We start from the raw sequence: 22,993 nt of genomic DNA on the forward strand, positions 1-22,993 counted from the left end.
CCCCAGAAGGAGAGTTCGACATCAACACACCTCAGCTCTGCTGCTTTCCACTGTTACTGGCTCGCAAGGAGTCACCTATAGCTCAGCTGACGTGGGGTTAAGCTTTTCCTAGGACCTGGAGTTTGGGTCTCGCCTGCCTACCGAGACATTCCCAGTAGCTGTCCTGTGTCACAGGTTGACCCTGGGGAGGTAGCTGTGCATTTGTTAGAGCACTTCATATTGCCCTAGATCCCTGTAATAAAATATTGCGTGTTTTACAAATATTGAACATCCCCTGTTGTCTAGGGGTTATGTTAAATGCAGCTGCCTTGGGTGTGGAAGGAGGCATCCACACTGTGCTATAGATGAGGAGCAGAGAAGAAAAGCATTGTAAAAAAATCTGCACAGCTTGGTGAGATCCCAGGACACATGGGGATGTAGTGAGGATACACGGCATTTCTGCAGTTTGGCATGCAAATACGGAGCAGAGTCCTGGGGGAAGGTACCCACAGAGGAGCAGGACTGTGGGCAGCCAGATCTTGTGGGAATTTGGCATTGAAAATCACCTCAGCCTTCTTTTCTGGGAAGTGATGGGGGAAATTTGCTGGCGCTAAATAAAGTCATAGTGTTATATCTCCATTAAAATAATTGTCCCTCAACAGCAGAGCATCTCTGGTTGACTGACATTCCTTCCTATGGCTTATAACTCTGCTCTAGAGCAGGACCTTTAAACTCTTTACTCCAGGTGTCTGTGATCAGTTTGATGGGATCCAGAAGGATAATTAAGATTATACAATCAGCTAACAATTAAAATACAACCAAATGCTACAGGTAGCTTTAATATGCCTGTATCTCATATTCTGAGTTCTCAATACCTGAGTGACAAGAAGAACTGCTGTGTCTTACAAGGTATACGTTAGAAGATTATAAAAAAAATAAAACAAAACCCAATGGAAAATGCTATCAAAGTCCAATAGCCAAATATTTATTCACAGAACTTTAGTTACTGGGAGAATTTTTCGGGCTGAGGAGATGTGCTCTGACAGTCAAAGTTGTTAAAAATAAAAACATCATTTACAATTTCAGTTCTAGTTGAAACTCGAATTTTTTAATAAATCAATATTTTCCAAACATAAAAGGGCATGAGCGTGACTTTCAGGCTTCTGAGAGGACGTTACACGCAGCAGTGAATAAACATAAAAGTACGAAGTGTAATATTTCACTTGGCAGCGTCCTCCTGACAATAAAAATTCATCTTCCTTTGTAATAACTTTATACCAATGCACTAAAATGTCTGTACACAAATGCCAGGAGTATCTGAAACAAGAGGAAGAACGAGCAGTGTTAGAAAATGATAGAGGCTGTTGACCTCATGGTTATAAATGAAACCTGGTGCAGTATATCTCATAAATGGAACATCAATAGAGCTGACTGCAATCTATATGGGAGAAGTAAAAAGTGATGCCGTGGGGCAGAGGTGGTGGTGTAAGTCAGATGTATTTACAAATCGAGCAAGCTATGGTGATATACAAGGGAGTGCAATTCTTTTGGGGAAGAATACAAAGAATAAAGAACAGAGGAAAAATGAGATGAGATGTCTCTTTCCATCCCACCTGGGCAGGAGGAGAAGAGCAATGCAAATGTGCTTGGGCTGAGCTGGGAGGAGGAAGAATTAAAACTACCTATTGTTTCAAAGATTCATACAATGTTAATGCCGTAACGCTCAACTGTCATACGAGTTTCTCTGTTCTTTTCTGTCATGGTTTGATCATCTGAATTTCTGAGCATCTCGTTGCTGGGAAGCCAGAGCAAGTTAATGAGCATCAGAGGGAGGGAGGGAAGAAGGGAAATAACTGACCGAAAGTAAAGCTAAATAAAAGGGTTTTCTGCCACACACCGAAGCTCACCACAGTCAGATTCAGATTGCCATAAGTGCAGCCACCTTTGTCATTTCAGCATCATAACTTTGACTTTAAGACATGCCCACATGAAACCCAAGCATTTCAGTTCAATGCGACTGGAATCCATGGTTCATCATATGCAAGTCAACGGGCTATTAGTCACCCAGCTCACTTTTTCGGTAGCTGACTTTGGGCAGATGGCAGCTGTTATATTCCTTTGAGCAATTCTGTCTTCTGCTTTATTTTTCTCCTTGGACTAGATGCTCCATTGAAGTGTCTATGCTTGAACAAGAGCAGTAATCTCATTAACTGGTAGCAGTGGTGGGGCTTTATCTTCCGTGCTTACCACATGTTGGGCCAACGCATGATGAGAATACACGTCCCGGTCTTTGATCGTGTATTGGGTCTGCGTGGCAAGGTTTTGGTAGCAGGGGGGCTACAGGGGTGGCTTCTGTGAGAAGCTGCTAGAAGCTTCCCCCATGTCCGACAGAGCCAAGGCCAGCCGGCTCCAAGATGGACCCACCGCTGGCCAGAGCCGAGCACATCAGCGATGGTGGTAGCGCCTCTGGGAGAACATATTTAAGAAGGGAAAAAAAAAGTTGCTGGGGCACAGAAACTGCAGCCAGAGAGAGGAGTGAGAACATGTGAGAGAAACAACCCCGCAGACCCCCAGGTCAGTGCAGAAGGAGGGGAGGAGATGCTCCAGGCGCCGGAGCAGAGATTCCCCTGCAGCCCGTGGGGAAGACCACGGTGAGGCAGGCTGTCCCCCTGCAGCCCAGGGAGGTCCACGGGGGAGCAGATCTCCACCTGCAGCCCGGGGAGAGACGACCCCATGCTGGAGCAGGGGACAAGTGATGAGTCCTGCCCCTGAGGAGGAAGGAGCGGCAGAGACAACATGTGATGAACTGACCCCAACCCCATTCCCCGTCCCCCTGCACCGCTGCGGGGAGGAGGGAGAGCGGCTTTGGTGGGCACCTGGCATCCAGCCAGGGTAAAGCCACCACAGATCATTTCTCTTTCCTGTCCCAGCGACGTGAGATTAAATCTTGATCCCATTCAGGGTATCATCAAAGCACTCAGTGAGCGACTGGGATGAGAACTTTTGGTGCAACGCCAGAAATACCGTAATCTTCAACAAGTCCATGACATGGTAGTGGTGGCCCTGTATTCCTTCCCTGTAGAAAGTCGGTAGCTTCTAGGCATAGCTATAACTATTCAGGAACCACAAGGTGTAGTTGGGCAGGTATGGACGTGTTTTAGGAAATCCTAAAAAGGGGGCTACCTGTTGGTGGCTTTTTGGTTAGGCTGCCAAAAGACCCCTTCCTAGAGATAAAAATTCAATAACCTTTTGCTGTGGATGTGCCACAATTATCAGTCATTTAAAAACAGTCTTGCTAATAGAGTGTTTTATCATGCTGGGCAGTCTCTGCATTCTTCATTATTTAGTGTTTGCTAAGCTGATGGCTCTTCCATAGCTCTTCCCTTATCTGCACTCCTTCAGAATTGGATTTTATATTTTCCGAACCAGTCAGATATGACAAAGTCATTTTCTTTTGCTCTTGTCTTTTGAGGGAATACAAACTTCTTTTTTACAATAACCATTTAAGGATTAAAGTTGCTGGAAGAAGATGAATTAACTGAGGAAGTCAAGTAAATTTTAAATAGGTCTTATGTGAAAATGGAAGTAGGGTTTCCTCTCTTCTTCCCCTCCTGCTTCTCTGCCTTGTCATATGCAGATATAACATATACTCATCCTTTTCCTTTGCCAGAGCTTCAGCCTTCTGAAGCCCTCTGAATATTTTACAAATAAGTAATTATTATGCACGATGAAGGAGTTGGGACAATCTTTACATTTTTAAGATGGTTGCATGCTGTGTGTAGGTAGGAAGATGAAAGATTAGCCATTAGCTTACTGAGTTGCAGCTACCCTTTTAAATTCAGCCAGCTGTTGGCATTTCGTGACTTCAGATCGTTGTAGTCAGCAGTTAACGGCTGACTGGCTTAAACATTGAGTTTGAAATTACTTTCTTGTGGAGCTCACATAAAACAGGATTGTCTTTCTCTTCTAGATGGCTTATTGGAAGTAAAGTTTTTGCATATGTACGGTGTGTCCACTTACATGTATAAAATCAGTAGCTACTCTTGCATCCATCCAAAGGTTTGCTCAGTGTATCATGTTCACTTTCTATATGCGCTTTCCCTATCTCATCCTTAATGAAGAATATTCTTAATACCATTTTAGTTCCTTAACAGTTTTCTCTAGAAAAACAGGAGTCCAGAAGTAGTCTCAAGAAAGACATCTCCTCTCCTGTCATTTTCTTCTCCACAAAAAGAAAATCTCTTTAGAAAAGGATCTTGAGGCTCCATATTTAGTCAAAGTAGGGAGGTGCATCAAGGAGCCCCTGGAGAGGAAGCATTGAGTCAAGAGTATTGAAATCAAGGCAGAAATGGAAAAAAAACCCTTGAGTGTTTCTATTGTGGGCTGTTTGTTGGGTTTTTGTAGCACCCCGTGTCCTGGATTCATGAAATTGGGTGAGGGTCTTACTGTGTCTGAAAACCACACACATACATGCACGCTTACCCCTGAGAAAAGCCTCAAAAGCATGAAGGACACAAAACATACTTTTTTTTAAAACCAAACCTAAACCAATTATTTCTTTGACAGTTGTGAAAGCTCTTGACTTTCGATACCAGCTTCTCCCTGTCCCCTAGTGTCCCTTGGAAGTTGGCACTAGAGCAAAAATTCCAAGTCTTCGACACAAACCTGGCTTCAAATAGACACCAGGCTCACCCTGTGTCTGCAGTGGCAGAAAGTAGAAGGTGAATTCTCAGTAATTGAGGACAAATATGAGTACGCGTTTGGAATTGACCTCTGCAGCTCAAACCTCTCTACCTACGGGGGAAGCACCCCAGTACTAGAGGAGATGCGTGGGAGACGTCCTCCGAGGACTCACTCCATCGCTGGAAGGACCCTGCTCTTGAGGACATCTTAACCCTGCTGCTGTCAGCAAAGCTGTACCCACAGCAAAACAAAGAGGATGAAGCCGTTTCCCCGCTACCTGCTTGTCACATTGCAAATTCACGTCTGTGGAGTGACAGAGCTGAGTCTCCGCTCCGGCGATTTGCATTAGACACGGAGCTAATTACTGTGTTTGGTTAAGCCAGCTGCATGCAGGTTTAATGAGAAATGTGGAAACTCCACACTCCCTTTTCAAAGGAGGAGGGATTGCGCAGACTGTTGGGAGAACGTGGCTTTCCAGTTGTCCGTCCCCGTTTCACACAAGCTGTTTTCGGGGGGTGGAAAGACCCAGGTCGAGGCTGCGTGCCCCCTCCGACCGTGGCCTTCTTGCCCCCACCTCTGTCATCAGTCCCACCGTGAGAGCCGTAAGCAGGCTGTTTAAGCGATGTCGATATGTCACAGTGATGCAGATGCCAATATGCAGATTGGGAGATAAATCCTGCTTGTTCTTCTCAAGGAAGTCCATTCACATTGGATTCTTATCTCTTCTTTTTTTCACCCATCCAAGCAATTGAAATCGTACTTCACACCGTACAAAAAGCCACCGTGGAGTTTGTTACTGTCACAGCCTTTGTCCAGGAATGCACCAATTTTCCTGTAGCACTCTTAATTCTCGCTGCCACGTTGCACTGTAATCCTGTGGCTTCCAAACTAGAGGCTTCAGTCTCACATGGGGTTGTGAACCAGCCAGATTTAATTGCAGAAATGCTACGAAGTAAAATCACAATGAGGACACCAACAATAAAGCTTAGGAGTCATTGGCTTCACCTAGTTATGTTGCAAAAAGAGCGTGGCTCTTCCCTGGCAGCTGGGTCTGGTTACAAACGCTGTCAGGACGCAGTTTGGTCTGTTGGTGTGTTTTTAAGGTGTTATAAAATGAGGAGATTTATTTAGGAGCATTGCAGGGTGTGCAAGGACAGAGTTTGGCTCTTCTGAAGTATCTAAAAGGGGACTGAGCCTCTTAACTTTTTTATCCAGGATGTTTCCAAAGCAGGTTATTTTCTGCTATTCAGGGGTGCTTTCACCCCAAAATCAAAGAGCAACATGTGGAAGACATCTTCACCACTTCTTCTGCGGATGGGCAGCACTTCACCCTCCAGACTTGCAGCAGGTCGGGTGAGCTACGACTTCATTCAAAAGCCGGGGTGCGGGGGGAGAAAAAAAGGTTTGTGCTACAGCTTTTTACCAAATGCTGCAGCTGTCACTGGCTGGCTCTTATTAATGGTAATACTGAGCATTTGCATCGCATTTTCCAGCCATAGATCTCCAAATACCTTGAAAAGGTTAGTGAAGGCCATTACAGGATCAAGACTATCCTGGACCACTTTGCACCCGGAGGGTCAGCCTCTCCTTTTGCCTGGCTCTGTATGCCTCCTCGTACTGAAATAGACTTCGATGGCTAATAGAAAGCATCCTGCAACACTCGAGAAAGTGATGCCTTTTAAAATTGATGGCGGAGCCCCTTTATACCACCGTGCCAGAGTAAAGGAGCTATAATTTACAGTCACTTTAAGGCCCCTTTCTGCTGACAGAGTGGTGTAAAGGGGTCTCAGTACAAATGAAAATCAGGCCCGATGCGGTGGTAAAATTGATGCCTTTCATTTCGTAGTCAGGCCACACAGCGGTGGTGAACTCAGACGGGTCTTTGTGTTTAACCCCGGTGTTTCTAATGAACTGAATTCAGCTCTTAAATGGGGCTATATTTCTCTCAAGTCAGAGCTTATTTTTTTTCTGTCACTGAACTTGTAACACATCTTGCTGTATTGATTGCTCATGGGGAACTTTTTTTGTAGAGATCTATTAATAGAGAACCTTATTTAAAAGCCAGATTAAAGATGATCAACACATGCCTGACCTCACGCAGGGGAAGGACTTAGTGAATGCTGTTGCTTTATTATTGCAACAAAAGTAAATCTCTTTCTAAAACAGAAAAAGCTGCAAATTTCTAACAAATGCAAAACATCTGCCATTACCCTAAAAAGATAAATCTTGAGTGCTTGTATTATTTGATGAATATCTGTTGCTTCAATATAACTTAGTCTAAATGACAGCTTTCCATTTTAGTTTCTTAAGCAATCTCATTTTCCAATACTTTTTTTTTTTTCTGTTCAACTAACTGAACAGTTGATGCTCTTCTGCAAATGTTCCAAACGTGGTCAGATTTTGTGTTTGAGTTTGTCCAGGATCAGCTTGTTCATCCATGGAGGCCTCCTGGCATTTTTGCCTGACTGCCTCTTTGTTGGGATGCATCGCTTCTGAGCTTGGAGGAGCTTGAATATTAACCAGCTTTCTTGGGCCCCTCTTCCCTCCAGGGCTGTATCCCATGGTACTCCACCAAGCAGATCCCTGAAGAGGCCAAGGTCTGCTCTCCTGAAGTCCAGGGTAGAGAGCTTGCTGTGCGCCCTCCTCACTGCCCTAAGGATCTTGAACTCCACCATTTCATGGTCACTGCAGCCAAGGCTGCCCTTGAGCTGCACATTCCCCAGCAGCCCCTCCTTGTTGGTGAGAACAAGGTCCAGCATGGCCCCTCTCCTCGCTGGCTCCTCCATCACTTGGAGAAGGAATTTCCCATCAGTGCATTCCAGGAACTTCCTGGATTGCTTATGCCCTGCCGTGTCATGCCTCCAACAGATAGCGGGTGGTTGAAGTCCCCCAAGAGGACCAGGGCTTGTGAACGTGAGGCTGCTCCTCTCTGTCTATAGAAGACCTCATCCGCTTGGTCTTCTTTCCTTTTCCATCTCATGGCTGTGCACACATTGTCTAAATGGAGGTCCGGTGTCCTGGGGTGATCCCTTTCCACCTCTGCCTTGCAGACTGTTTGATCAGGATCGTGTTAACTCAGTTTGTGTCTACGTGGTGTTTTACAGATGAACGCAAGTTCACCTTGTCCATGCCCTGAGCTGACCACAAGTTACATGAATGTGGGTAGTCCTGCAATAAGCTCAAGATGTCAAGCCCTGCCCCTGGGCAGAGGGTATTAATTTGGCCTGGGAACAGCTGGTTCAAAATGGTGTTGGACATCTTCATTCAGATCTCGTTGGTTCAGAGGAGAACCAGAGGAAGCCAAAAGGAAAAGATTTTCTTGGGCATCTTATCTGCATCGCTGTGGCTCATATCGACACGGTTACCTCTTGTCAGTCCCACAGCTCAGCCTGTTCCAGTGCTGACATCTCTGGGATGCTGCAGAGATGACCAGTGTCATCTCCTTACTGCTACAAACTCCACCACTGTCCACAGCATGCTTGGGGCTGGTATTTAATCAAGGAACGAGATATCTGTCTTGAGTCATGGGTTTCCCCAGGTGAGACTCCCCTTGAGCAAGGACAGGGGAGCTTTGCCATGCTCAGACACAGTAAAATGTGGATCTGTCAAGTCCAAACCAAACCATCGGTGATCACCTGCTAATTAATCGCCATTTGTAGTTTTAATAGAAGCTACAAATGTACTTACACTTATATAAAGCTGCTACAAACAGGTTGGAGACTCCCAGCTAGTATTTAGACCTTGGGTTCAGCAGATACGTCATGTCACCAGGAGTTACTCCATACTGAATGGTAAAAGCCTAATGGGGGAACCAGTGTCAGAGTGCAGAGGCCTTTCAGAAGACATTTGGAGAGGAAATATCCATTGGTATCCTGACTTAGAGCATTTATGAGCCTTTTATCAATGACTCCAAGAGCCATCAGCAGCGCTATGGATGTGTTTTCTCCCAAAGAGCCTCCGCATTGAATGGATTGACTTAACATATCAAAATGGGATTTTTTTTTTCCCCTCTAAGTGCCAATTCAGCAAAATTGTCTGGGATCCGAAAGCAAGGCTGTGTCTGTTGGTCTCTTAACACTAACTGAAGCTGACCAAGAGCTGAGCAGAGTAATTCAGGCAGTGGACAAAAGTCCAGCTGGTACCTTCTTAACTGAGTTGGCTTTTGGAGGACTAAAACCATGGAAAATTTGTTTGGGACAGCAAAGTGCTAAGACTAACTTTCAAGACCAGCAGGGAACTGCTGACCTCATGAAGACAAAATGGCTATTTTGGTAAACCTGAGCATTTAAGAGATTCTTTTGGTTTGTTTCATAACTTTGGCGATAAAATTTCATAGCTTAAATATGGGTATGCCTTGCTGGATCTCAGGGAATGAAACCACACAGTCATCAGCCAACTAAAAGCTCTTGTTTTCTTGTCAAAGTGATCTCCTAGTGCCTTTCAGTGCCTTTTTTCCCTTGAATGTCTGCAGTGAAACTGTTCTTATGGATTAGCGGTTGCAGCTTTCCCCAGCCTCAATGCTTCACATCAAATATTTAATGCTTAGAAAATGAGACGTTGTTTTTCTGACCTGATGCTCAGCATTTATGTTTCTTTGTCTCACACAATAGGCACACCACCATGACGCAGTCCCAGTATTGATCTGGTACCGTGGGGTCAGCGCTCAGCTTACCGTCATGATTATACTAATTACTCTTGTTCCATCTTTCTTTCCTCCCATCCACCAGCCTTAAACGCAGGGGATTGTCATGTAAATAAGTGACCTAATTAGCAATGCTTTCAAACCATTTTACAATGAGGATCCCTCATGAGTAATACTGGCAAATCAAGTTTTTTGTGGAAATAACTCCAAAGAGCCTGCTGTCCACTCCAGTTGGTTCAATGCATTAGGATCTGTTTATCTCTTCTGAAGAAAATGACTTGTTGGTGTCAAAGATTAATAGCAGTAAGTCCACCTGCTTCTCCTTGGTTTGTTAGAAGTGACAGCTTACTATACAGTGGAAGGGGCAAAATAATTTTCAAAACCAGGTGACCGGACTCAAAAGTATGGTCAATCGTTGACATCACAAGTGAGTCACTTTGCCATGGTACGTAGGCTATAGGATCGTTCTGATCTAACCAGCATTTATATTTGTATGGGACTTGGGGGAAGTGACTCTTAAATAAGCAGGAATTGTGGAGAAGTCAGACTATAAGTCTGATGCAGCTGATGGAAAACATAACTAATGTTCCTGCTGACATTAAAGTCATCTTTGTGCTCGTCTCTTTTCCTGTGAGTGGATTCTGTGCGTTTCCCATTCTTCAGCCTCCGTTTGAAAACCCTTTGTAGTTCCCATGCATATTCATATTCTCACCTTCCTCTACATCCTTCTGGACAAGACTCATTCATTCTTGGTTGTCTTGCAGCACAGACCTCCCTGCTGCTCCTCCTCTTGCTTTGCAAACCGATCTATTAAAAACAAACAGCCCCCAAAACACATCTATCTATAACTGTCAACAGTCAAAAAAAGGATCCTTAAGGTACCTACTTAACTGTATTTATTTTCACCTTGTCCCTGCCTCTTGGAAAGAGCACTTTTGCTCTTGAGCATCGGGACACCGATTGACTTCAGGACTTCTTTTCCTTGCTCTTCCAGTGAGTTCAATAGACTGGGAGGTTTAAGGTCCTTTTAGAAATACATCCCTCTCAGGACATCTTCTACCCAGAGAAATTTTGCAATGATGTTTTGAGGGCATTTATTGGCAAGGTGCACCTCAATATCATGGAGGACTGAGGAAAGAAAGCAAAAAGTGAAATTTATGCTTGCGTTTGCAAGGGAAGTTATGTGGAATCTGAGATGGTTTGGAGCATCATGCCCTTTCCTGGCACAGTTGACCAGTCCCTTAACAAAATACCTTGATCCCTCAGTTTTCAGTTCAAGGCTCAGTTATGCTGCATTGTAAGTGTCCTAATACCAATCACCCATTTTTCTTTTCTAGTTTTGAGGAAGCCTTATGTGCAGGTTGACAGCTCCCTGTAGGTTTGGGCTTTTTTTTTTTTATATTAATCCAAGTGCACGGCCAAAGTTCATCTTCCTTATTCTTTTAGCTGCCAAAAAATTAATCATTTCAATTCATGTAGGACACATCCTAACAGCGGTGTGGAGAATCTTCCGTGAAGTCAGTGCATAAATGTCTGTTGTGCCCCTCTGCCTCGATTCACACATTGGTGTGAATTTTTTCTGTAATTTTCACAAATGCTCAGCGTTCCTGCCCAGTGCTCGCCAGTGAGTTAATGGCGGAGCCAGCATGCTCTGAGTCAGATACCATAGAAATGTCATTAATTTGATGATATGTACATTATGTTTATTCTGAATGCTGTGAAGCATTCTTTATTAACAGTTGAGCTAAAGTCATCTCCATTGGCTCTAAGGACACAGTGCCTTCTGAAAAGCAGCTGGCCTTGAGGTTTTCTGTTTTCCTTCCACTCATTTTTGCTCATTCATTCACAAATGTTGACAATTTTTAAGAGGCCTCTCTGCCTATTGAAACCAGTGACAAATGAGTACAGAAATTAGTTTGGGGTTGAATTTTTGGCTCTGTGTAGATTAATGGAAGTGTCTCTGTTGACTTCACTGGAGCTGTGATTTTGCCCTGTCTTTAATGAAAATTAAGTGAAGCACGTGGCTGGTTTTGGCTAACCAAGCACAGTAAAGGGTGGGAAACACCAAACAGGCAAAAAAAAAAACCCCAAACTTTCCATAACTCAGAAGCAGATGAATGTTTTTTTACTAAGCTTCCTAAATCAAGTTGCTTCTGAGCTAATAGAATTCAGCAGAAGAAATAATAGTTCTTAGAGGGGTAAGGAAGGGGAAAGTTACATTATAAATTACTGAAAACAAGAAAATTTAACACAGAGGAGTTTTTGTAGTTGTGGAGCATTGGAACACCAAACCCTAGACTTTTCAAAGCAATCCTTCCATATCCAAAATCTTCCACTGTGATAGCTCTCCTGCTCTTAGCTGCACCCACACAATTTTGCTTCCTTCAGTGAAAAAAACCTGCTCTTCAGAGTTTTGTAAATGAACCAGGATGTTTGCGGGTTTTTTCAAGCCTTTTCCAGACTTGAATACAACGTGCTTAAAGAAAAGTGTCGAGGGACCAAACCTTCCAGTGGGTTATCCATCTACGATGGAGCTAGAACCTCTGGCCACACTCTTTGCCCTGCCCCTCTAGCTCGGAGACACCTTTCTTTTCCCTCTGATAATTCCTTTCCCGAGGCTTCATATTTGCAGAAAGTAATGGAAAACAAACCACTTTTAGAGGAGTTATTGCCTTTTTAAAAGTGCTAATTTCCTTGTGAAATTTATGCCTGCCAGCAGAGGCAGACGAGGAGCTCCACAGGCAGCTCTAACGAGACAATTCATTAACTAGCGAGTGTACACACGCCATAAAAAACATTAATTCACAAAATGAAAAACTAATAGAGTGTTTAGCCTGTTCTTTATCACTGGTGACAGTCTGTGCTCTCCTCATCATTAGTGTTTACTGAACTGATGGGGACTGCAGCCCAGCCTGCTTATCACCACTCATCACAAATGAGGTCGCGATGTTTTTTTCCAGCACGCTGCCTTGTCCCCTCTCCCCGTACTTGAATTTTAACATGGAGTGAAGGGCAGAGAAGCATGAAAGGAAGCTCTCGATGCCAGCCTTCAGTTTTGTTTTGGTTTTCACAGGTTTTGGGCACAAGTTCTCCTTCCTTCTCCACCCTCGTCAGAACCTCAAGGAGATTTGCAAGGGAAAATCCCTTCCTTAAGTACCTTCCCATACGCTCCTGGTTGCATCTACTAGAGAACAGGATTCATTAGCAGGAATTTGCTATAAGTAATATTAATGAGAAGCTCTCCCTTAGCTTGCTTTCTCTTTACTTCTGTTTGTCCTTCAAGTATTGGCATAACTTTGCCCCTTCAGCACCAGTGAGTGGTTTTGCCATTGATCCCAGTAAAAGGTGAGCTGGAGCTGTGCTGAGTATTTAGATAATTCCATCCTCTCATCTCTTGTTTGAAAGGTCCCGACCTCTTAAAGTATGTCCTTTTTGGTATTTGTTTTGTTTTAACAAGAATCCCTGTTCTCTCCTATGTTTCTCTACCAGTCGATATGGTCAGCTGTGTGCTCAGCCCGCATGTGCGTGGTAAATGTTCTCCGTATCTCAGAGCTTTGCAGGGGTCGGGGTCAAGGAGGAGGGTTGCGGCTGTTGCATGGGAGACTCAGTGCTTGGCTTAGGTAGGCGCTGACTGTCGTCACCTCTGCCCATCAGCTCCCACACTTGTCTGTAGAGACAAGTGTCTGTAGAGGCAAACTCGTCTTGGAGTCAAGAGTTAATCTTGCCCATCGTTGTGGAAGTGAAGGTCAGGGCACTGATGTGCAGAGCTACCATCCTTGCTATCTGCATGGCTTAAGGAACTGCCTTTTGGTTTGGAGCCTATGTGAAGAAGACAGCTGACATCAAAAATCAAAGTGTTAGATGGCAGATACGTTGGAGGTTGGACTAGGTGACCTTGAAAGGTCCCTTCCAACCCAAACCGCTCTGTGATTCTATGATCTTGGAAGTTGTGGGAGATGTCATTGCTCTTACTGATTTTTTTCTCCATATTTAAAACCTATAAAGAGAACAGTTTAGGTTGAAAGGAGCTATGCAGCAATATCTGCATAAATGTTTTAAGTATTCTGCCATATCTAAGAGGCCCAAAGGTTCACACTTCTGAAAAGGAAGGGGAAGGATGTCAAACCCAAAATCCAGCTTTGGTTCCTGCATTCCCATAGCTCTGAAATGACACTCGTGAACTTTGGGAGAATCAAAATCCAGTTCCAGGTTTTATGGCTCATTCCAGTCCTTTTCTATAAAGCTGCAGCTCTGAGATCCCCAAACAAACCAATTTAGAGGTAGGCAGTGAGTGATCTATGCCTTAGAGCTTCAAATAATACTCCTGCAGCCAGAAACCAGTCCAAGTGGCCATATGGGTTGCATATAGTTGTTGTTCATTATTTCTTGAGCACCACAGGTGTGCAGAGCACTTTGCAAGAGGATAAAAAGAGAAGGCCCTTGCTCCTTAGAGAGTTTGCACTCTAAATTACATCAAGATGGCATCTCGAGAGCAATAAGAGATCAAAGTGGGAGGAAAGATGTGTAACCACGAAAAGAAAAGCAGCTTGAGAGCAGGGTCCTGCTATTCATTCCCATAAAGAGAAAATCATTTGACTTGATTTGCTTTGTCTGGTTCTTTTTGGTTATTTAGGCTTTTTAATCTCCAGCAAGTCCTGATGTATCTCCCAGCTCCTGTGGCCGAACGCAGCCATCTCCATAGAGCTATGTGGAGGCGAAGCCCCATGCCACTTGTGTCACCTTTCAGCAGGGCTCTGGGCATCTCAACGACGTTCTTATCACCCAACAAAGCCCTTGCTCACCAGCATCACCACGGCTGCAGCTTTCCTTTACCCGGCTCTGGCCCAGATAGACAGACCATGGCTTAATAGAAACAGAGGTGGTTTTTTTAAATGGTGACATATTTAAAAAAATTTTAGTTTCCTCCTGCTGTTTGGCTTCAGAAGACAGTGGTCTCCCGCCATATATCTTCGTTCAGAAATCTTGCCGAAATAAATCCTTGATGTTGCATCTAATGTGCACACTGTACTGCCATACTTATCTACTTTGAAAAAACCCCACATAATCACATATCTAATTCCTCCCAACTTCACCCAATGTTTTTTCATTTAAATAACCAGATATTCTTCTTTCTTGTTGGTGTCAGAGTAGCAATTTTGTCTCCCAGTGGCATCATCACCTCATGATGCTAAAAGCTGCAGGAACAAGAGATGTGGAGATCTTAGAGTCAGCTCGAATGGCAGTGATGGATAAAAACACGTTATCCAGGTTTTACGCGCTGGGAACTAAAGCACAGAAAGAGAAAGCAGTGCACAAGATCCCCAGAAAAGTCTCCAGCAGAGAGAAAAGTTAACTCTGAGTCTCTAAAAGCATAGTCCAGCACATAACCCATAACAAATTTCTTTTTGCATGCGTGTATTTGCAATTCTTTTGGAGTTTCCTCTTCTGGAGAGGAAGGGAGTAAGAAATTAAAATTTAAAAAGCTGTGAATTGGTCCCTAATGTTACCTGTGGGGCACAGCAAGCATTTCATACTGCATCACTTTTCCAAATTAGGGTTTTTTTCCCCAACAGGGTTGTAAAATTTCTCTGTGAGCCTTTCCCCTGTAAAGCAAATGTGTGTAGTGCTATGTAAAGCCTGAGCATGTTGGAGGTTTATTTCTCAGGTTCAGGTTGCACTGGAGCCGAGGCAGAGCCTGTAACCTCAGATTGATTTTTCTCCTTGCGCTATTAAATCATTCAGATCTGTTAGCAGTCACTCTGCTCAAGCAGGGAGCGGGCAGGATGCGCTATTGTAGACCTTGATTGGTTACAGAGGTTTGTTTATGGGCAGCGCGGCAGGTTTTGTTTAATATTCCAGAGGTCTGGTAATTTACATTCATTGATTTACAAGGCACAATCTGTCAGGAGGCACCAGCGTCGCTTTGAATTGCAAAATGATTGAAATCATTGGTGACAACGAGTGTGTTAAGTTTATTTTTCTCGGGTTTGCTGGAATGAAACGTTCCTTCTCGCCAAAGTGAGATATCTTGGCTTTGCTTACAGTAAGCTAGAAGAAATCCCAAACAAAACCCTAACTGTTACCCGGCAGCACGGGAAGCTCACTTAAGACAAATGAAATTCATCCATTAAGGCTGCAAGATGATAAGGGCCAATGGAGCAAGGCTTTGGCCACTGCTTACCCAACGGTCACATATTTTGTTGGCCAAGAGGGGTCACATTTAACTCTGTGCAAATGGGTTATGAAGGAGGAGAAGGAGAAGAAGTGGATGGCTGCTGATCTGCTCTTTTGTTTTTCCAGCATTTCAGTTGGAGGTATCTCCCTCTTTAAGCACAGTGCTCAGAGTGCACTCTGGTGGGTTGAATGTCCACCTGTGGGTGGACACCCTTTTGGTGGTCACCCTTCGCCCAAAGAACTGGCCAACTCCAAATCCAGCTCCCAATTACATTTTTTATTCAAGGCCCCTTAATAGTTTAGGCTCTGATTATTTTTGCTGCTACAGCTCCTTCTGTGGGTTCGTGTTGCCAAGGATGATGGAGTAAAACTGTCTTGAGCAAGACTTAAAGAAACGAGATTTCCTCGTTGGCTATGAAATGGTGCTTTCTGGATGTCCAAGGAAGGAGAAAGGAAAATTGATGGGCTCTGAAAGGCTTCCTTTGATCTCAAAAAGCAAAAGTACACTTCAGTGTCCTGATCGTGCATGGCAGAAACTGGTACGCATCCCCCAAACCAGCACCTGACCCTCTGCCCCGCCGGGGGGGCTTGGAACACCCAGAAGGACTTCAGTGCTCTGGCTTTAAATAAGGAGCAGATTGTCCCCATCTCCCTCCTCCTCTTATCTCCTCTGACAAATATAATTACAGCTTCACTTAAATTACTGTAAATGAATTCTGGAGAGTAGAAAAATTGCGCGTGTCTCTCCACTGCAGGAATCAGCTGACTCTTGCGTTTCGGATGATGGGTCCATCCATCTCCACCGCTTGCAGGGAGGCATCGCTGGAGCGAGCTGGCACGATCGAACCCGAGGCTGCAGCTCCAGCACTGCTAAAAAGAGACGATTCTTGCAGCAAGTCCATCTCCAGGAGCGAGGCTGATAGAAACTTCTCAAAATGTAGGATTTTTGAGTAAAAATAGATGGGGTTTGCCCCCATAATAAAGGTGAGGTTTCCTGCTTCCTATTGTGGCCAAATAAGCACCCCTAGACCTGATCCTGCATGACCCAGCAGTCCTGCCACCCGCCAGGGAAACAAATGTCACTTGGAGGTCTCACAGCTGAGAGGTGGGTGGCAGCTGGACAAACAGCTCTTCCAAAGCGCCTTCCGAGAGTCATCTCTTAACACCGTTACCTGGAAATTAGAGGCTGTGTAAATAAGCCCATCACCCTCTCGGTGATAATGTCATTTTCTTTGTGGGAGAAACCTCAGTGAGGAGAGAGAGGCTTGGAGAAGTGTCGGGGTGTGCGAGGGAGGGGGCATCCTTTTTATTCCCATTCATCCTGGGTAGATGCTGCTCTTGTTTCCCTCTTTATTTCTCTTTTACACTCCAGGCCAGTTAATTATTTTCAGCAGTATTTGCCAGACTATGAATTTTTCTACCATGTTCCTTGGTTTAAAAAAAACTTCATAAATATTGCTGTGACTGCAGGAGTTGCTGAAGGAGGCTACTTCCAGGAGCCGTGTTTTACATGGCTTCATCCCTGCACGCTTTTCTCTGTTGTAATTCACAGTACATTCAGATGCACAGTTAGGCACTTTGCTGTGTGCAATCTTTCCCTTTTGCTTTGTCACGCTCCTTTAATTGTACAGTTCTGTCTTGTATGTTTACCTCTGTTTCAATTTGTTTTGCACAAAATAGATTGGGGCTTTTAATCTTCTCATTTTGGGGTTGTTTGGTTTTTTTTTCTTTTCAGACTAGATCTGAAGGTGTATTTAATTTTAGGAGCAAATCCAAAGCTCAGTGTAGGTTCCTCTTTCAAAGCAGGTCTTTGGTTGTACAAACAGCAGCAAGTGACATTTACTTAATCAGTCTCCATCAAAATGAAAGTTTATTGTCAACAGTTCCTTGGTGATGTACAAATCCTTTCTGTGCAGAGTTGCGTTGGTGTCTGGCAAAGTGTTTATTGTGTAACGAATGTTAGTGCAAGAAAAGAGACGTTTCTTAAAGCCAGCAGATAGCATACCTCCATTATTGAGGTTGATCATGGAACAGCTATGAGCTGAAAATGTGAAGCAACCATGAAAAAAAGCAGACACGGCAGAGCAAAAGAGTATTCCCAGGGGAGACGGGAAAGCTCTAGTCCCTTTGTGGCACCACTTACAGCTCAAATACAGCAGACAGCTCTGGTTACCTGTGTTCAAGACAAATTAATTGAAACCAGAAGGGGTGCAGAACGTTGCTTTTGTCAAGCACTGGAACAGGCTGCCCAGGGAAGGGGTTGAGTCACTGTCCCTGGAGGTATTTAAAAGACGTGTAGACATGGCACATAGGAACGTGGGTTAGTGGTGGACTTGTCAGTGTTAGGTTTACAGGTGGACTCAATGATCTTAAGGGTCTTTTCCAACCTCAGTGATTCTATGATTCTACAAAGAGGGCTGCCAGGGATGGAGAACTCCGTGAGACAAAGAATAACATTGGTGTATGAAGAACCAAATGTAAAACATGAGTGAATAAGTTTAGGCTGGAAATTAGATCCCTGACTTTAACTTCACTGTTAGAGAAGTGATGTTTTGAAGGAACGAGCAAGGGCAGAAATCTGGAACAACTTGAATGTGGCACACAAGTTTATACTCAAGGCCATGGGACACAGGGCTTGTGGGGACTGGACTTGATGATCCAGGAGATCCCTTGCAATCCTATTATTTAATTCAAGTGGAAGTTGTCTAAGCAGGGCTGCCTGATTTTAAACATCGCTAATCACCCTATGCAGGAAGTCATTTGTAAAGTGCCGCTTGAATGAGGACTTGAACTCGGATATTTGGGATACGCTTCCTCTAATTAGGGCGGAATATATGATAACAGCGTGTTACTCTTGTTAGTGAAGCTACTCCTTTAGCTCGAGTGGCAGCGATTTGTGTTGCAGGGGAGAAGGTTCAGGGTTCAGGCACTGTGATAAAATAAAAGGGATGAAGGCTGCAGGATTATAGCTGCGTTGACACCTCTCCAAGAGAAATGATGCTCTCGTGGTTGGGATAAACTCAAGGTGGCTTTTCAGAGAGGTCTCAGTGGGAGGGAAACAGTTGGTCTATGACCAGTTCATACGTGTTGCCTGCTTTTTAATTGCTTTACTGCCTAAGAGTTGTGTTTTATTAACAAGAATGAAGAAAGCCTCCCAGTTCCCTCTGAAGGGCTGGGGGCAGGCAAAGACTCATTTGAGATTACATAGGGAAGTCCATGGTGACCAAAAAGGACCATCTTTCCTGTCGGTGCCGTGCTTTGGCTCCCGAGCAGCTCTTTTCTCACTCCGAGCAGAGCAAGATAAATGTTCCTGGATTCTGCAGCTACAGAAATACTCATCACAGAGCAATATCTTCCCAAGCAAATGTATTCTGGTGCTTGATTAAACCCCTCAGATTCACTTTGGAGTTTAATCAATTGCAGAAGCAGTATGTTGCTTCATACACTCCCAAATTATAGACGTTCTTGCTCAGCCAAAGGTAAGAGAGAACACACATGTTTAGAATGGAAGCAGACAAGATGCTGTGGTTGCTGAAGCTGGGCAGTATTAATGAAGTATGTCACAAATTAATACTATCTTCTCTTGCTAGCTGTGTCTCCTGGCCAGGACAGCCATGCCAGTATGGAACACCTTCCTGCATCCGAACAGATCCTGCAAACCCTGAGTGAGCTGGCCAGGTCTTTTCAAGAGATGGCTGACCGCTGCCTGCTGGTTCTGCATTTGGAAGTCAGGTAAAAGCTCCGAATTCAGGTATCGCGGGTGAGCTCACGAGGCTATAGGTTAAGACTGTGTCCAGAGTACATATTATGGCATCTGAGACAGATATACTTACCTGCTGTAGCTTCAAAGGTCAGTCCAGAAATGCCAGATCCTGTCGCCATGGATGGCCAAATGTGGGATGGAGGCAGAATTCCGAAAGTGGAATCTCCTAGGGTCGTCTTTGTCTTATGTGTCAGAGACTAGGAAAAATGGGGGGGGGCTTTGTCCTTAGACAATTGCACAATGATGTTTTAATAGTCTAACAGGTGTCTGCACATTTATTAGCCACCGCACTTTGGATTGCAAATAGGAGCTTTTCTTACTACTTTTTCAAATAGTAACAGAAACTGGGTAACCAGCTGGATATTTTTTAAAGGGATGGATAATTTTATGATGTCTCTGACTTCACATGCAAAGATCAAAGGCAGCAGATCCCTTTCTTCATGCTGCCAGCTGTCCACTCTGGGGCCGGGAAGACATTTTTCCCTTATGCATTGTATCAGCCAGGTGTATTTTCATTGCTTCCCATTTCTCTGAAGCATCAAATAGAAGCGGATGTCAGAGACGGGCAATGAGACTTGATGGACCATCAGTTTGTTCTGCCGTGACATATCCTGAGCCATATCGTGTCCTTGTGTACATAGGCAGAGCTCTGGTGAAGTCAGTGTGTAGCTTTAAAAAAAACCACACATTAGTTATTGTCAGCAGTCCTTCAACCTGCTATCCATCATCTGCTGGCCACTTGATTGCAGGCATCACAGATGAGCTGGGGTTTGAAGGATTCGAGGAAAAGATTGTTAAGGTATGGAAATGGAGCAGCTTTCCAGCTGCGATGTAATTGCAATGTGATGCCTGAGCTAACCCAGACTCATGGATGGGCACCAGCCTGAATGGGTTTCTGGCCTCAGTCCTCTGTGGCTTTCCATCACACTTGGGTTAAGCAGAAATAAGTGCAAATGTAATTCAGGAAAAATTTTGCTGTCATTTTAGAGCAGACCACTGCCCACCTCCTCTAGTGCTTCTAACAGGAGCCCCGATGTAATGCTGTAAATACACCAAAACATGTTACTCTGTGCAACAGGTAGAAAGGATTGAGAAAAAGAGATGCTAACAACCGGGAAAATCCCCAGCGGGGTGGGAGCATCCCCATATTCATCACTGCATTTGCAACCACCTGCAGCAACAGAGGAAGATCCCAGTCCCTCTGATGGCTGTTACTAGCAGGTTTCCCTGAGATTCCTATGCCAGCTCCCCGGATCCTTGCCATTTCCAAGGTGCACAGTACAATGTGTATTCATTCACAGAAACCCTGTGCTTTAAGCAGGCGCTCAGAGCACATTTGTAAAGAGCCTGGGAATTTATCTGGCCTCTTGCTGTTGCAGGTGCAGTCTCAGAAAACACTGGCAAACAGCAAAGCGGATTTGAGACGATGCAATTATCCCCCCCTGTTCATTCACAGCTTTGCCAGATGCAGTTTGGCACCAGCCCGGCGTTGGCTTCTCCTCCTCCAGTACCGTGTGGGCATGACCTGAGGACAGTGGTCACTGAGATCCTGCTCCTTGGATTTAGATCTGCTTCCTTAAAGGATATCTGTTGGCACATTCACATTATTAACCATTTCTTTTGTTACAAATAACTGTGGAGTTTTAGATTACTTAATGTCTGTTACAGTATTTTCCTATAAAAAGCCCTATATAGAATTATATAGAAGCAGGCACTAAAGAGAATAAACAGTTGGTTTTATTCTTGGAACTGCCCTAAATTGAACTTGCCTATGATGGCCACCTCAAGGACGTTTTCCGGGAGGACAGGGGACATGAAAGCCAAGACATACCCATCACAGCTTCTCCCACCCCAACACAACTCCCTGCTGTTTGTTTGGGCCAGTCTGGTGTGAACTTTCTGTCTCAGTGTGCTGATCCTGACTTATGCTTCAAATGCAAGGGATATTTCACCCAGGCTGTGATTTGGTTGCGTTTCCCTGACAGATGAAATTCAGAAGAACCCAACCAACCTCCTGTTCCCATTGAGTGATGTGGGTGAAACCCAAGAATTACAAAAGTAGGAGTTTTGCTATGGACTGTGCTGGACATTGCGCTTTCCCCTATAGGTTTGAGAGCAATTACTTAATTACAGGTTTTTGCAGAACTGTAATAGGTGATTTGAATGCAACAGAATTTCTCCTTCAATGGAGGGATGATGGTTGGGCACGTTGCCTACAGCCCTACCAGGGAGGTGAACAGAAAAGAAAAAAGTTGCAATAGTCTTAAATACTTGGGAATAGGCACAACCGTGGCCTGCTAATTATCGTTTCACGTCCCCTGGCTCACTTCTGCCAGTTACAACTGTTATTAGGTCTTTATGGTACATGGAAGGAGTTCTTATTTGAGCATCAGTCTGGAAGTGCTGCTGAACCAGCACGTGTGAAGTTGGAGAACCTTGTGAAAAGACACTTGGCATTTTCCTGGGATTATGTAGGTCAGATCTGTTACTGAAGGGTCCTTTGTATTCACCTCTCCAGATGGGACAACGACATGTCAAGAGGAGGATGTGTTTAATGCAGACATAACTACCCATTTCTTAAAATTACTGTTATTTTTTTACTTCCTTAAACACTGGAAGGAAAATAAGAAGGCGACACTTTGCATACCCACTGGTATTTTAACGCTGGGGTTGTGGCATTGTAACATCTCCCTCTTCTGTCCCACAGAGTTCATTGCTTCCACTACCTGATCCCGCTGGCTAAACAAGGGAACTACGCCATCGTCGCCAACGTGGAGAGCATGGACTATGACCCTCTCGTTGTCCGGCTCAACAAGGACATCAGTGCTATTGAGGAAGCCATGAGCGCCAGCCTCCAGCAGCACAAGTTCCAGTACATTTTCGAAGGTCAGGCTTTTACCATCAGAGTTTGGTTCTCACGAAATGATTTTTCATTCTCATCCCAAAGCTCAACAGTATTCCTTTTGGGGGTAAGGCAGACTGTGGTACTGTTGCCACCTACGGCAGATGCAAACACAGGGCACTCAAAAACCCTGTTGCCTCCGTACCATTTCTGAGCGTATTTGGCTCAAGAGGAGAAACAGGCCCATGCTGAGTAGGAAGGCGGTAAGTTGATGTACGTGCAAGACAGTTCTTCCTCGGCAAGCCGTAGGGCATGTGTATATATTACAAGCCCAGCTTTATTATGGCTCAGTTCCTATCCGAAGTGTAGCCATTCCATTTCTAAAATTAAATTTAGAGAACATTAGCTCTTCTGATGTCTCATCTGTCGTGATTACCTTGGAGAATATAAATCATGTCTTGGTTCATCTCCCCTGTATTTATTTGTGGCACTGACGCACAGTTCTCTTGCCTGCACGCCAGGATATGTGTCCTTTTATGTGGTGGTTGTTCAAAGTCAAGAGAAGGTGGGGACTGGAGATGTACCCATTGCCCAATATATGTCACCAGGGATGAAGGCTTTGTCTGATTTTGGGCACAGCTTACTGATCCTACAGAAGGCTTTCAGTATCTGTGTACTTCCCTCCTGTACCCATGTAGCTACTGATGGAGCATTTTTTAATCAGATGTTTTCTGAGCTGTGTGAATCTGTGGCAAACTGAGTGATCACCAGCACATTGTGGAGCTCCTCTTACAGCTCAGGATCTACCATGTCTCTTCGAGGGGAGTAAAATGGCTCCACACAAAGCCATGGGGACCATTCACATCTCGCTAAGCCATGAGGTTGAAATTTATACACACGCTCTTCGTGA

The 22,993-nt window shown here is 44.4% G+C and overlaps 1 protein-coding gene across 1 annotated transcript in view; it reads left to right on the forward strand.

The window, feature by feature from the left end:
- Positions 1–22,993, forward strand: part of LOC104840287 (exocyst complex component 4-like) — a 328,127-nt gene that overhangs the window by 273,528 nt on the left and 31,606 nt on the right. Inside the window, exons 9-10 of the mRNA XM_010581112.1 lie at positions 19,069–19,210; positions 21,949–22,127. Of these exons, the coding sequence (XP_010579414.1) occupies positions 19,069–19,210; positions 21,949–22,127 (321 nt within the window). The remainder of the gene's footprint in view (positions 1–19,068; positions 19,211–21,948; positions 22,128–22,993) is intronic.

Source organism: Haliaeetus leucocephalus, unplaced genomic scaffold (genome assembly GCF_000737465.1).
Source record: "Haliaeetus leucocephalus isolate CR32 unplaced genomic scaffold, Haliaeetus_leucocephalus-4.0 Scaffold751, whole genome shotgun sequence".
NCBI lineage: Eukaryota > Metazoa > Chordata > Aves > Accipitriformes > Accipitridae > Haliaeetus > Haliaeetus leucocephalus.